Source organism: Impatiens glandulifera, unplaced genomic scaffold (genome assembly GCF_907164915.1).
Source record: "Impatiens glandulifera unplaced genomic scaffold, dImpGla2.1, whole genome shotgun sequence".
Taxonomy (NCBI): domain Eukaryota; kingdom Viridiplantae; phylum Streptophyta; class Magnoliopsida; order Ericales; family Balsaminaceae; genus Impatiens; species Impatiens glandulifera.
Window position 1 is genome coordinate 22,155 of NW_025919590.1, and position 16,817 is coordinate 38,971.

Sequence of the window (16,817 nt, forward strand, 5' to 3'; positions counted from 1 at the left end):
ACGAAACATGACGGGAGACATATAATTTTTGACTGACGGGATCAAAAAAATGATAACCTTTCTGTCATATCCCGTACCCCAAGAAAACACACATTACAGATCGTGAAGTCAATTTGCTACGCTCAACGTGTGGACGTAATACAAAACAAGCGGAACCAAAGACACGTAATGAGGAATAAGCAGGAGCATATCCTTGAAACTTTTCAAACGGTGACAAACCTGAGTTGTGAGATGTTGGAATCATATTAATAAGATGTACAGCAGTGAGGATGACTTCACCCCAAAAGACATTAAGAACATTGGTAGGCAATAAGAGAGAGCGAGCTGTTTCAACAATATGTCGATGTTTTCTTTCTGCAACGCCATTTTGTTGAGGGGTGTCTGAACAAGAACTCTAATTAAGAGTTCCGTCAAAAGTAAGTAACCTAGAGAAATCATTAGAGGTGTATTCCCCACCCAAATCACAACGAAAGCATTTAATGACAGACAAATACTGAGTTTTGACAAGAGCTCTAAAAGTATGAAATATACCTAAAAATTCAGAACGACGTTTCATAAGAAAAACCCAAGTATAACGAGTACAATCATCAATAAACGAAATATAATAGCAGGAACCCCCTTTTGTAGGTAAAGGAGAAGGTCCCCACACATCAGAATGAATTAGATCAAATGGAGCAAAAGATGAAGATAAACTTGTTTTAAAAGGCAAAGCCGAAAACTTAGCAAGTTTACAACCACTACAATCAGAAACATTATTAGTTTTCAAATTACCTAAAACTCTAGTAGAAGCCAAAATTTTTAAACGGGATCCCAAAATATGTCATAAACGAGAATGTCATAAATAAAAGGTCGAAAAAGAGCGACTCAAATGAAAAAATGTCAAATCCACAGTAGAAGTAGCACTAGTAGCTATTTTTGGTACTTCAAGTTCATCCAACACATATAATCCTCCTTTCCTATAGCCTGTCCCAATCAGCTTCTAAGAATGTGGATCCTACACATAACAAGTGGAATTAGAAAAGAAGACGGAATATCCCAAGTCACACAATTGACTAACCAAGACAAGATTTAGGGTAAGACTTGGAATATAATAGACATCTGAAAGAGTTAAATTGTGTGTATTAATAGAACCAATTCCTACTAATGGCATATGGTACCATCAACTGTTGCAACCGAGTTAGACGAGTTTCGTGAAAAAGAATCAAAAGAAGACAATTCATGAGACATATGATGAGAGGCCCCAAAGTCTAGAACCCAAACAGAAGAATATATACCTGAGGGAGCATAGGTATTGGAAGAAGACAAACCGACATGAGAAAACGCTGACATGGCATGAGGTTGCGAAGCGAGAAACCTTTGGAACTGCTCAATCATCGATGGATCTATATGAGGTGGAGTCAATACACTACTAGCTTGGAATGCTTGACTTGTAGGTTTCCATGTGGGAAAATGAGATGATGATTGTGGAGGGCGTCTTTGTGATTTCTATTGTGGTTACGATTGTTGTTGTTGGTGCGGTTGTTTACCTTTTTTGATTAACAAAGGACATTGACCTTTCCAGTGACCCTTCTTATTACAGAAAGCACATTCATCCATAGCCACTCATGAGTTCAATCAATTCGGATGATTACCAGAGGGATTATGTGGAGTTGCAAGAACGAATGAAGTAGATGTTAGGTTATGCTCTTTGTCATGTCGAGTCTTTATTCGTATCTCCTCAGCTATCAACTCATGGACAACCGAATCAACTGAAGGCAAAGGGTTCCAATGCAAGATTGATCCACACAAAGTCTCAAAATCAGATCGAAGAGCAACCAAAAATTGAACTAAGCGTTGTTGCTCTCGATGTGTTATGTAAGGTGCCAATACCCGTAACTCCTTAGACTCGGTAAGAGCCAATTGATCCTACAAATCAGACATGACGGAATAAAAATCTTGGATATACAAATCATTCTGCTTGAGTGCACGAATGTCCATTTCCAACTGAAATTGTCGGGCAAAATTAGACTGTGTATAAAGACGAGCAAGATGGTCCCAAACGTGCTTGGATGTATCATACTTTGCCAACTGAACCCCAACCGAATGTGTGACGAAATTGTTTATCCACGTGATGATCTTCGAGTTATCGGCCTCCCAAACATCGAGCATTATTGCATAAGTCTCTGCAGCCTTATCGGTATGTGGCATTTTCGTACCCGTAACATAACCCCACATCGATTTTCCCTTCAAATTTTTTTCATCACATAGCTCCAATACGAATAAGTTTTCCCATCCAGCTGTACACTAATAGACTGGAGAGACGTACACTAATAGACTGGAGAGAATCGTCTTTACGAACAACCATAATGAACAAGAAAACGAGATCCAAGCGACAAAGGAACCAAAAAACAAAATCCCCAATTCACAAGCCAACAAACAAACCCTAGGAGCTGCAATCAATCAGTGCGGAAGCAAAACAAGAGACATACCGTAACATATTAATCCTTCGGTGTAGAAGCATAAGAATCGTTGCAAAACCCTCGATCTCAACAAATCAAGCCCTATAAATGAATAGTGGCTCTGATACCATGTTAGAGAATAGAGAAAAGAGAAACTAGGGTTCTATTTGATAAATAATGTAGAAATAGAAAATAATAAAAGACTTATATATAAGCCAACAAAGAGCCTAAATAATAAAATATATAAAAGTATAGGTCTAAAATGCTAATAAAAATGCTAATAGTAGTAACAGAGTGTGAACTGAGGTTTCTCATAGATGAATATGAAAATATATTAATAATTATTTATTTTTTTTGAAAAATTTTTGGAGAGAAAAAATAAATAAATTATTATTTTTTTTGGAAAATGAGATTTTTGTGCAATGAGAAGAAAATAAATTATATTTTTTATTTAGGGAAATGGCCTAATTTTTTTTTTTTTTGTCTCAAATACATTGATGTCAGGAGATTGTGGTAATGTGCTGGAGAGAGAACCTTTTTTTTTTAGGGAGAATTGTCACGTTCTTTAGAAGATTTTATTTGTTAATTTGTGAAAAAATTAAATTAATATTAATAAATCATCCCTTAAAATTAGAGCTTATAAATCAGTCTCATTTATTTTAATTACATAGAAAATTACAAGTTATTATGTGAAAGTGAAAGTGAAAGTGAAAGTGAAAGTGAAAGTGAGGACAATTCAATAAAATAAATAAATAAAAAGTGAGAGGCTTAGGGCATTTATAACAGAATCCTTAAAATGTGTTCTATTTCTATTATAAAGATAAATAACATAAAAGTTGTAAAAAAAATGCTTTATCAAATTCCCTATCCTTATAATTTTTTAGGATGATGAACAGTGAATCCTTATATTTAGGGATTACTGTAGCATCCCTAAATAATAAAATATTATATTTTCTCTTTCATGGATAACAATAAATATTTAAATATATATGAATAAGTAATTAAGTGGTTGAGGTGGTTGAAAAATTGGTTGTTTTAATGAATATTTAAATGATATATGAATAAAGATAAGGAAGCTGATGTCGAATAATTTATATTTTGATTCTCTAAAATATGAATATTATTATTTTATATTATTTTTAGGGATACAAAATAGGGAAGCCGGTACAAATGCCCTTAGTGACTTAGTGTATTTGTAGATAGTTTCATAGGTTTTTTTAGTTTATTATTTAATTTTTATAAAAAGAAATTTCTATCATTGCAAAATCATTCTAATTATCAAATTACTTGTTTCAACAATTAAAATATTAAAATATTCCTAATTTAGTTTTAAAAAGACATTTTAGTATCATGCTTTTTTTAGCTAATGTTTTATACTCTTTAGATTTTAGTTTCTCATTTTGGCTTTGTTTCGACCTAGTTAGGCTTCGTCTTCTTCGATTATTTTGTTCTGTCTTAACGACTTTTTCTTAATCATATGCATTAAGAACAAAATTAAATTTGTGAAAATTTTCATAACTTCAACTCTCATACCAAGTAAAATTTTATCATTAAACTTCAACTACAAGAAAAAACATATCATAAACCAAGACATTATTAGTGATGTCTTAGAGTCTTGAATAAAAAAAAGATGAGGCTATAACCTTTATTTGCCTAGTCTATTAAAAAAAATTCTTAAGACAACAGCAAGCTACCTCATAAGGCTACCAAAGAGAAAAAAGAGAGCAACATGCCTTCTTTGTTTACTAGCTATATAGTTTGATTGCATAACTGTTTGAACCAATTAGCAGACATTTTGGGATATCTTACTAGTGTATCAAAATCAACATAAGTAATACCAAATCTTGAGGTATAACCGAGTGCCCACTCAAAATTATCGAGCAATGACCAAGCAAAATAGCCTTCAACGTTTGCACCATCATCAATAACCTTCTTTAATTCGCCTATATATGCATTATAGTACTCGATCCTTGCAGTATCATTTAGGCCATGAGCAATGTCTACACTACCCGGATCATCCATTCCTACAAAACCCACGTAAAAAGAAACATATAGATCGAGAAAATATTAATTGGAACAATATTTATTTTTATAAATTTAAACATATACATAAATTATGACTATGAAGATTACCATTTTCAGCTAGAATCATTGTAGGATTTCCATAATGCTCCTTAATGTATGAGATGGCATTGTAAAGTCCCCACGGAACATTGTATAACCAATCGGAATGTTCCTTTTGCAATAATTGAATTAAATAAGTGGGAGTGTAGCATGATATATATATATATAGGAAAATATTAATTAAAACTTTGTTTATTTTTTACCTTTGGACCAATTGGAACTCCATTCTTGGCATCTGCATTTTATAACCATGAGAAACACTTTATAAAAAAATCAAATTTTTTACTAACTTGTTTAGTTCTTATGGAAATATATGGAAGATTCTTACAAGCAAATGAAGCATGCCAATCCATATTATAGGCCTTCACTTTTGGATGATCTTGACTAGGATCATGATATATATAATATGTTGTGTATTGGTTAATTCCAACATAATCAATCGATCCCTTAACCATTTGAATCTCTTCTTTAGTGAACTTTGGCAATCGGTCACCAACAATATTTTGCATAGTCTTCGGATACTCTCCATAAGTTATAGGATGTATAAACCTATCACCAAGCATCCACGATTGTAAGCATTATAATATATGAATCAAAATATAAATTTAAAATTGTTGTGAAAATCTTTACCATCCAACATGAAAATCTCTAGCTCTTTGAGCGGCATAATTGTCGGCTTTCCCTCTAGTAAGAGATTCATACCAGACAAAATCTAGTAGAATGCCAATACGTCCTTTTTGTTTATCCTATAATGATATAATGTGAGGGGTGAAATATATTTATAGAAAGTGACTTATAGAAACATAAAGAAATGAAGTTCTCACTTGATATTTTTGTCTATATATTTGAACTGCAGCTGCATGAGATAAGAGCAAGTTGTGAGCTACAATGTAAGGTTCCGTTGCAGAATCACCTTCGGTACAATTTCCATAAGGTTTAGAGCATCTTCCTGGTGCATGTGTTCCATCGTCATATCCAAGTGCTGAAACAACCCTTGGCTCGTTAAAAGTCATCCAATTTTTAACTCTATCACCATATGTTTTAAAACAAAATTCTGCATAATCTGCATAATCCTTCCTGAATAATTGGAAAATAAAATAGATTTATTATAAGAAAACATATACTATTATTCAAAATCTAACAAGCTTTTCAATTTGACACAATAGGAAATATATGATACATGATGAAACTTACACAACTTGACGATCCAACCATCCTAGATATTTATCTTGAAGTCCTTGAGGAAGATCATAATGGTATAAATTGGCATATGGAGTAATTCCTGGTCATATGAACAATGCTATTATCTCAATTACAAATTTGTACTCTTTTCATAATTTAGTTAAAATTATACCTTTTTGAATCATGTAATCAATTAACCTATTGTAATAGTCAACTCCCTCTTGATTAATAACTTTGCTTCCATCTATATAATGTATAATAAGAATGTTAGTTTAAAGTTGGTTAATAATTACCAATTATAATAGTTTAATAATATCATTACTTGGGAAGATCCTTGACCACGAAATTGAAAAACGATATGCATCAAAATTAAGATCTTTTAGTAGATCCATATCTTCCTGCAAGAAAACGCATCATTAAATATATTAATTTAATAATTTGTATAATTAAGTTTTATTTTGATAAGGTAGAAAAATAAAATCTTTGATCGAAAAATATTATTTGAAATAAATTAATTATTCAAAAGTCAACAAATTATAAAAGTTAAACATTAAATTTTGTTAATACATAATTTGAAATACATATATACTTTATATCGGTGATATTGATCGACCGTAATCGATGCATTAGCTCCCGATGCAATTCCTGTAGAAAGACAAAATTTTAGTAAAATTGCATGTTTGAATTTTAAAATAAAAAGAAAATATTCTCACCATGAACTTTGATAAAAGTATCCCATATACAAGGTCCACGCCCTGCTTTATCGGTCATACCCTCTACTTGGTACGCAGATGTGGCGGTTCCAAAAATGAATCCTTTCGGAAAACTTTTACGACTGAGACCACTCGTATTAAACATTTCAGATTGGAGAGTGGAGGGCATGTTTAATTGTCGTGCACATGTTGTGTGCAATACAAATTGGATAACGATGCATAGTAGAGATAATTTCAAAACTTTTTTCATGATTTAATACTTATAAAAGAAGAAAGGAGAATGTAAGTTAAACTAGTGTAAATTGTGCTTTATATAGTCTAATATGGATAATGAGTTAAATTTCTATGAGTAACAATATATGGAGTGAAAAAGTTTACAGCGATTATACAGCAAATGTGTTGGAATGCGATAAGGATTGACTAAGTATAATTTTTTTTATGAATTATTTATCTTTTTTCTCTCACCTACTAATTTTAAAAAATATATTTATATATTTTATTTCAATTAATTTATTTATATATATCTAAAATCAGTATAATAATAGAGAGTAAATATATTAAATTAATAAATATATATATATATAAAATAAATAAATAAATATAAAATTATAAATATTATATTGTTTGATTTTGTAAAGAATGAGGTTTAAGTAATATATTTTTGGTGAACATTTGAATTTATATTTAATGGATAATAAAAAATACCTTTATTTTTTTAAATTATATCGTACAATCTGAGTGTAATTCTTTTTCTTAAATTTAATATATTTAATCACTTTTTATTTTACTTTAATATATTTTAAATATTATAGTCAGTATGAGAATAAGCTAGTGGGAATTATAAGAGTGAAATAATTAATAATTATTGTATTTAATATTTTTTCTTTCTTTTATTATTTATATATATAATTAATATTTATATGTATCATTTTTTTAATTATAAAAAGTTATATATATAATAATATATATGTCACATCCTAAAAATCCACTTTTCTCGACCGAAAATCTTTGGTCCTGGCTGTGACTTAGGATCGAGGATATTGAAACCTAGGACCGAGTGGTCCGACCGATGATACTCCAACCGAGAATCATTAGCAAGATCAACCTTTAGTAGATTCATAATCAAGGCAATCAATCTTTCTTAACATTTTTAGAAATCCACACATTGCTATATATATTCATGTATTTTATATAAATGATGCATACTGTTTTCAAAACATGATTTCATTACATGTCCATGATTTCTAAAGAATGATGTTTTATAGAAGGGTTATGGAATAATAGTGATAAAATACTAATAAAGGAATTGACGAATAAATACGGGTGGAGGGCTACCAAGATGAGCTCTGGTAGTCTAATTCTAAAATACTAGCTGACGAATTGACAGATATGAATTCCTCACCCTTTAGGATCAACTCTAAAGGGTCTAGGGTCAAAATACGGCTCAATATGTGATAGTACCTTCGCTATTGATGATATACTCTTAAAAACCCTCATATGGATGCAATGTAGTTTTAAATGTCCTTTATATAATGTTTTAAATGTTTGTTGGGTCTATCGACTCACTATGCTTGTGTGGTGTAGGTACTCAGCCACGATTTTTAGATGACAGGTGAAGGGAGACTTGGAGTGGAGCAAGGTGCAGGAGATGCGTGTGGAATGAGGGATCGAGACCGTACGACCGTAGTTTTGTAGGAACATGTAGTGAACGACCAATTTTTATAGCACCATTTTAATATAAATTAATGTTAAAAGGCACCATATCGCTTCCGCATATGTTACTAAATAGGATGTGTTCCACACCCTCTATCCTATAGTAGAATTTAGAATTTTAGGGTGTCACAATTTGGTATCAGAGCATTGGTTCTGAATCTTAGTACTTTCACACATATGCTCATACAGATGCACCTCCAAAAGCTCACCTCCAGGTTCTGTAAATTATTTTAAATAATGTTTTGCATGACATGAAACTGTTTTCATAATGACCATAGTAGTACTGCCATTAGGTTCGAATTTCGAGGTCTAAATTCCTTATTAGTAGGGTAGTTTGTCACATCCTAAAAATCTACTTTTCTCGATCGAGAATCTTCGGTCCTGACTGAGACTTAGGAACGAGGATATTGGAACCCAGGACCGAGTGGTCCGACTGATGATCCACCAACCGAGGATCATTAGCAAGATCAACCTTTCGCAAATTCATAATCAAGGCAAGCAATCTTTCTTAACATCTTTAAAATCCCACACAATATTATATATTCATGTATTTTATATAAATGATGCATACTGTTTTCAAAGCATGATTTTATTGCATGTCCATAATTCTAAAGAATGATGTTTATAGAAGGGTTATGGAATCACAATGATAAAATACTGATAAAGGAATTGACAAATAAATACGGGAGGGGGCTACCAAGATGAGATTTGGTAGTCTATTTTCAAAATACTAGCTGACGAATTGACAGATATGGATTTCTCATCCTTCAAGATCAGCTCTGAAGGGTCTAGGGTCAAAATACGGCTCAAGATGTGACTATACATTCGCTATTGATGATATACTCTTAAAAACCCTCATATGGATGCAATACAGTTTTAAATGCTTGTTGGGTCTATCGACTCACTATACTTGTGTGGTGTAGGTACCCAACCACGGTTTTTAGATGACAAGTAAAGGGAGACTTGGAGTGGAGCAAGGTGCAGGAGATGCGTGTGGAAGAAGGGACCGAGACCGTACGACCGTAGTTTTGTAGGAACATGTAGTGAACGATCGATTTTTATAGCACCATTTTAATAGAAATATTAAAAGGCACCCTATCGCTTCCGCATATGTTACTAAATAGGATGTGCCCCACACCCTCTATCCTAGAGTAGAAATTAGGATTTTAGGGTGTCACAATATATATTTATAAGTTAATAAAAAAATAAGTTAATTAAATTATATATTTTTAATTAAAATTTAAATAATTTAATAACTTTTTTCTAATTATAATTTAAGACATTTTAAGTGGAAGTCGAACTCGTGATGACAATGGGAAGGTTCTGTTCAAGGAAGCGCATTATCATTCCGACTGACGGATTTCAACTAGTTGTAATTGACACTTTGAAAATAAAAAAGAGAGAAAAAATATATTGTTGAGATATTCCCTTAAAGATTGTTCCAAGATCGATACTGCAAAAGCTAAACAAACAATCGAGTCTCAAAAACCTTATTTGTTGATAGGTCCAAAAACATTGTCTATTGATAAATACCCATAATCATTTGTACATGATCCATCACAACCCTATATGTCGATAAGTATCCACGATCATTCGTACATGATCCAACAAAACCTTATTTGTCGATAAGTCTAAAACCTTATCTGTTGATAAGTACCCTCGATCATTCGTACATGATCCAATAAAACTCTATTTGTGATAGGTCCAAGAAGCCTTATTTGTTGATAAGTACCGAGATTATTCGTAGATGATCCATCAAAACTCTATCTTTCGATAGGTCTAAGAAACCTAATATGTTGATAAGTATCGAGATCATTCGTACTTGATCCATTAAAATCCTATATGTCAATAGGTCTAAGAAACCTTATATGTCGAAAGTACCCACGATCATTCATACATGATCCAACAAAACCCTATTTGTCAATAAGTCTAAAACCTTATCTGTTGATAAGTATTCGCGATCATTCGTACATGATCCATCAAAATCCTATTTGTCGATAGGTCCAAGAAACATTATTTTTTAATAAGTACCGAGATCATTCGTACATGATCCATCAAAATCCTATATGTCGATAGGTCTAAGAAAAATTATGTGTCAATAAGTACCCGCGAACATTTGTACATGATCCATCAAAACCCTATATATCGATAGGATTTTTCGATAAGTACCCGCGATCATTCGTACATGATCCAACAAAACCCTATATGTCAATAGGTCTAAAACCTTATCTGTTGATAAGTACCCGCAATCATTCGTACATGATACAAAAAAACTCTATTTATCGATAGGTCCAAGAAACCTTGTTTGTTGACAAGTACTAAGATCATTCATACATGATCCATCAAAATCCTTTACGTAGATAGGTCCAAGAAACATTATCTATCGATAAGTACCCACAATTATTCGTACATGATCCAACAAAACCCTATATGTCGATAGGTCTAAAACCTTATTTATCGATAAGTACCGAGATCATTCGTACATGATCCAACGAAACCCTATTTGTCGATATGTTCAAGATACCTTATTTATCAATGAGTACCGAGATCTTTCGTACTTGATCTAATCAAACTCTTTCTCTCGATAAGTATCCAAAGCCTATCTCTTAAATAGGTATCCAAACCCTTTCCCATGATGGGTACAAAAACCTTATCTCTCGATATGTACTTCTTTCAAATTCACAAAATGATAAACATATATGTTGATAGTATCATGGTCATTACTTGTTAGTAACCCTTTATAAACTCTCACGAAAATCTATATGTTGATAGTTCGACGATCATCTGCTTGTAATCATACTGAGCGTTGCTTGTTAGTAACCTACAAGAAAAGTTTAATAAACTTTTAATGTCCCCTCTATGTCATACCTAAACACTAACTTTGATCATTTGTGATCATCCCAACAAGCATTAACCAAATACTATCAGCCAATAGTTAAAATGCATATAGCATGAATATTTTATTGATATTCACGTCTAATAAAAGTTGATGTTTCAACAAATACCTATGGTTATCTCTGTACCATTATCCTATAAACTTTACGAACACTTTGTTAAGATCGGTAATACATGATCCAAGAGACCATCCTTGTTAGGATAATCACCAAGGAAAGGTTCTTGGTCAATTATTAGAAAACCTCAATGAATGCTATACACATCAACACAAGGTCACTCTAACATCTTCTCACTCTAGGTTCTATCTTTCCATCACCTCAAATGATATAATTTGGACTAGAAAACTTAGTGTTAGATGTCATACTCGAATCCACATTTTCTAAAAAAAACTAGTTTGTTGTAATAAAACTCGATCCGGAAGGGGGACTATGTAAGTACAAAATTTTTAAATACCCAATTAATAAATTTAAAAATAATTATTTTGAATAAATAAATCAAAATAATTAAAACCAAAGCCAAAACATGATTAAATAATTAATTAGATTAATTATTATAATAATTAAATCTTAATTAATTAAGAATAATGGCCAAGAAAAATAAATAAAATAATTTGGGATAAATGTTGTACTAATTTTATCTCAAATTAATTTTAAAAAAATCAAAGGAATTAAAATAAATAATTTATGATAAATGTTGTATCCATTTTATCCCAAAAAATTTATTTATTAAACAAAAAAAAATTGGCAAAATATGTGTCAAATTTATTAAAAATATTTTCTATATTTTTAAGATTAAAAACAAAGCCAAAAGGGTAAAGAAAAATTTAATTTCAAACAAACCCTTAAGTTAAAAATGGAGCGTGATCATGTGTGACCAAAATCCGGAAGAACCACTACAGTATGAATCACAGTCATTAGATGAGCGTTGAAAACTCATCCAATGCCTAAAGGCCATCAGCGTAGTCTGCTGCAATGGAAAAGAAGCGCTTTCGTGTAACACCTGATCAGCAAACGGATGCATCAACACCGTTAGCCGAAACGTGACGGAACACCTAATTACGGACGAAACGTAGACAAAGTTTACCGCGTTCAATTTCTCGCCCGAAAGGGCCGAAACGACGTCATTTCACCTTATGTCTTCGTCTTCCTTGTGATAATGAATATATAAGAACGAAAACCATCTTTGATTTTTCAAATATGGAACTTTGTTGTTTCTCCACCTTTTGACTTCATTCAAAAGGTGAAATGATCACCATACTCCGGTGATTATTTCCCCTATACTTAAGCACATCATTGCTTCATGTATCGGTACTTGGCTGGAGAAAAGCCAAAATGTCATCAATGACTATTTGACTTATTTCGATACACTTGATGCACGAACCGACTTTGAGAGGCTATAAATAACTTCCCTTGAGAAAACAAAGACAAGAGATCAAGTCTCTCCCTCTCAATCAAGCTCAAAGAAAAATATGTCATTAAAGCTTCAAGCTTTTTTTTGGAATTTTGAATCTTCGAGTAAGCCTTTAAAGCTTCGATCCTAGTGTTTAAGGAGCTTCCCTGCTAGGGATGGCAATTTGAAACCGCCCCGTGAAAACCGAACCGAATTGCCCCGTTTAGGACGGTTTTTCCCCGAAACCGAACGAGGATGGGGCGGGGATGGTATTTGTGTCCCCCGCCCCGATTTCACCCCGTTTTCACCCCAATTCTGCCCCGAATATCATAAATATAATTAAATCATCAATATATTTATTTATTTACTATATTTTATAAGAGTATTAAAATAATTTCTTTATAAAAATATAAAATTTTAATATATTACAATATATATTATATTAAAAAATTGGTTTATATAATTTTATTGTATAATATTTATTTATTTTTTAAATAAAAATTATTAACGGTGCCCCGCGGGATTCCCCAAAACCGAAAAAAACCGAACGGGGCGGGGATGGTATTAAAAAAATCCCCGAAATTAAAATGGGGCGAGGATGGTAATTGTATTCCCCGCCCCGAACCGCCCCATTGCCATCCCTATTCCCTGCGAGCTAAGAAGTGTTCTCTAACTCCAAATAAGCTTATAATCACCCTCTAATTCAATCTAATAGTGAAATCTTTATATTTCAGTTTTGACAATTTTGTATACTACCTGGTTATCAGATTTCTTAATTGAAAAATGATCCTAAGATCTTTATAAGTTTTATGTTGAAGTCATACTCAATCAATCATCTTAAATCAGAAAATCCCAAATTTGAATTTGAAAAAAAATCAAAATCAAGTATTCTATTTTTGAGTTATTGCTCAAAAACAACAACCTATAAAGCTTCCCTACATGTTTTCAATGATGTTAGAACCTATTTGAACAATTTTCAATCCATCTCAAACATGTTGGATCACAGACCAAATTTAAAAAAAAAACAATTCTTGAATTGGTCAGAACGAACAATTAGTTTTCATGTTTTGGTTCCATTCAATTATATGAAGCATAAGGAAGCTATTGACAAGCTCCTTATGCTTCATCAAAACCCAAAAACTAAAAACTCGTTTTTTGCACCAAATTTGTTTGATTTAAATGAAACATCTTCTCGATCGAATGATACATCGAGATGATGTTCAAAATAATCATGGGAACTTGGTAAAAATCTTTCCATGCCCTTGGATCAAAGGATCCCGGCCTCAAACAAAAACATTAAAACCTGTACTTTTTATGTTCTTGAGGAACTAAACTCCTTCGCGCCTAGGACCAAGAAAAATTAGTCCCAGGATAACTCACGATCGAGAATCCTCAGCGCACATGATCGAGGAAAACTAGCCTCTTGCTAACCCAAGACTAGGTGTTCTTACCACTTATGATCGACAAAATTAGCCAAAGGCTAACCTAGGACCGAGAATTCTCACACCTGACCGAGGATCCCCGAACCTCAACCGGGGACTTTAGCACCCCAACTAAGGGACATCTGCACACGACCGAGGATTTTAACACCTCGACCTAGAGGCTTTAGCACCCCGACTGAGAATCCCCGAACCTCGACCAGGGGAGTTCTGACCTAGGACCGAGGGTTTTCGCTCCGACCGACAAAAATCGCACAAAGGACCGAGAGCACTGATCTTAGGGTCCGTTTGGTTCCATTTTCAAAATTCCAAAGTTATTTTTGTAATTTTGGGATCCTAAATTTTTTTAAATATCTAAATAAATAGAAAATTATTTCAAAATATTTTTTAGAATATTTTCATAAAAAAATATATTCTGATAAGGGGTTGTTTGAGATTTATTTTTAAACCCTAATACATTTAAAACTGATATTCTTCAGGTACATTCCTCTTCATTCATCATCATTAACTATAGGTACCAACATTTAAATCATGTTGTTGCAATTTTAAATACACAATTACGTGTGCATGTCTAGGACCTAAAGAATAATTGATTAAAATAAAACGTTATATAAGCAATTTTCCAAAAGCCAATATTTTATAAAGTAAAAACTGTTTTCTAATGGGTACGTAGGATGTAACGTGAAAACATTTCCCGAGTATCACCAAATTATGAACCAAAACGAAACGTTAGTTAAAAATACGTTTGTATACGTATACTCATTATTGAATTTAAGCTAAAAATCAATTTGCGACTCTTTATCAAATAAAAAATTTTAATTAATTATTTTTATTGAAGATTTCTTTAATCAAATTTTTATTTGAATATTTCAAATCTAAAAGATTATTTAAAATTCGATCAAAAATTAATTATTTCTTATTTTAAACTGTTAGGACTCATTTTGTAAATCTTTTAAAATAATGTTTTATTTAAAAGATTTCTGATGTTGAAATTTCTCGAATCATGAATTGGCGGGTGATTAAGGATTGAAACAACTCTAGTTAACACACAATAATAATGAAAAACTAGGAAGATGAAGACTAATGAAACACACTTATAAGTTGAGGTGGAGACATCTTGAAAATAACTATCAAACGAACCAAGAAAAACTCATTGCATTATCTTCTAATGTGAGAAGATAAATAAAACCTTGAGTGAGATTCCTAGTCATGAAAAAGAAGCTAGATGAGAGAGTCGGTTAATTCGAAGGTGATGATTTTGTTACTTATTTTGTTCTATCTTAATTGTCTATGCATTATGGATCATAGTTTAGATGAATGAAATTATTCATTTGTCATCTTATTGAGAAGATGATTGAGACCTTAAATGAGATTCATAGTCATGAAAAATTGGTTAAATGCGAGACACGCTCAATTCAATTGAAAGGATATTCACGATTTCTTTAGGAGAAACTATAGATTTGAAGCATTTGTGAAGACAATTGAAGATTCTTCGTGAATTTTGGAAAGATATTATTGAATTGCTAGTCATTTTGGATTTAAAAACTAGTAGATTGCAAGTTAATTTGTGTAAGGAGAAGTATGAGATTCAAATTGGTTGAGTGTTCAACGTTCAATGCAAGATGGATGACAAATGCTTTGTTAGATCTTGAGCTTGAGAAAAAAAAATGTCAAGATAACCTAATTTATTTTTTATGATGTAGACGATAAAAGTTTGTCTTAGGTCTTCTCATTTTTTATCGATATTTTATCTTGAGGAAGTAGACGATGTAAGTTCGTCTTGGGTGTCCTCAGCTTTCGATAAATATCTAGTTTTAAAAAAGTAGACGACGAAAGTTCGTCTTGGGTCTAATAGTTCTCACTTTGTACACAATGGTCCCCCATTCGATCGACTTTTTTTGGCCCCTGGCTATTTTGGTTTCAATCAATTGTTGGACTTGAAAAATAAGACACTTAGTTTGTGGAAAATAAAGGTAAAGATTATTTTGACATAATAAAGAATTGTTAATTCTAGTTTCCGCATATGTCAACGGGTATTAACAAAGATTGGGAAGAGTTGTTAAATGTTTCTCGTCGTTGAAATAGCGTGGTTACCCAAATTTACTTGGTGTTATAAGCTCTATGATTTTATCTTCTAAGGACTTTTGAGCGGAAGTAGGGGTATAATGATTTATCTCGTGAATGCCTCGAGCAATGAAAATTGATGTGTTGCTCATAACCTTTTGATTGCGCGATATACATGATGGTGAAGATTGTTATTCTTCTAAATTCTCTTGAGTAGTAGTGGAGGTATGACAAGTTATCTCATTAATGGCTCGAGCAACTGTAAAGATTGAAGTGTTGAACTAACTTATTTCTTGATGTCTTGATTTTTGTCAAGGTGGAGATTGATGGGTACGACTCTTTTTCTAAAGACGTAAAATTCGTCAAGGTGGAGATTATTGGGTTTAGGCTCATATTTTATTAGAGTTTATATATTGTAATGAGTTTTAAATTTTTAATGGACTTAAGAGTAGTATTTTAGTCTTTATGATTTTTGATATACTCTTATAAATAGAGACATTATAAACTAGGATTATTTTGACCATTATTTCATTAAAATATATAGAATGAACGACTCCCCGAGAATGCAGGCATTTGATGGCCAAAACTTGTTATATCTTGTATTCATTATTATTATTTACCTATCTATCTCTATATTTCTTTTATCGTGTCTTTATATTAGACATTTTCTTAATAGATCGGCCTTAGAGTATTTATATATTACACAGAAGCAGAAATTGCTAAGGAGTGCTTCATAATAGGGAGAGGAATTACAGGAAGACAAATAATGAAGGAATTTTTAAGAAACGAGAGGATTTGATTGTATCAGAACTCAGAAGTTGAAAAACGGGCCAAGATTCGAAAATTGACTAATAATGCCT

The 16,817-nt window shown here is 32.1% G+C and overlaps 1 protein-coding gene across 1 annotated transcript; it reads right to left on the minus strand.

Moving 5' to 3' along the window:
* Positions 1 to 4,160: 4,160 nt before the first annotated feature.
* LOC124918206 (beta-glucosidase 44-like) lies at positions 4,161 to 6,707 on the minus strand. Its single transcript, XM_047458411.1, has 11 exons — positions 6,458 to 6,707; positions 6,334 to 6,389; positions 6,067 to 6,142; positions 5,917 to 5,988; positions 5,757 to 5,844; positions 5,387 to 5,639; positions 5,193 to 5,308; positions 4,891 to 5,111; positions 4,766 to 4,797; positions 4,572 to 4,674; positions 4,161 to 4,462 (listed from the first exon to the last, which is right to left on the minus strand). Exons 1-11 carry the CDS (start codon positions 6,705 to 6,707, stop codon positions 4,188 to 4,190), a joined length of 1,542 nt encoding a protein of 513 aa, XP_047314367.1. The 3' UTR covers positions 4,161 to 4,187.
* Positions 6,708 to 16,817: the final 10,110 nt, after the last annotated feature.

Excerpts from the sequence above, each read along its gene's own strand:
- LOC124918206 (XM_047458411.1), bottom strand. The coding sequence starts at position 6,707 with ATGAAAAAAGTTTTGAAATTATCTCTACTATGCATCGTTATCCAATTT. Across the intron at positions 5,112-5,192 it reads AGAGATTTTCATGTTGGATG|GTTTATACATCCTATAACTT; the intron begins GTAAAGATTTTC and ends GCTTGGTGATAG. Across the intron at positions 4,675-4,765 it reads GAGTTCCAATTGGTCCAAAG|GAACATTCCGATTGGTTATA; the intron begins GTAAAAAATAAA and ends TTATTGCAAAAG.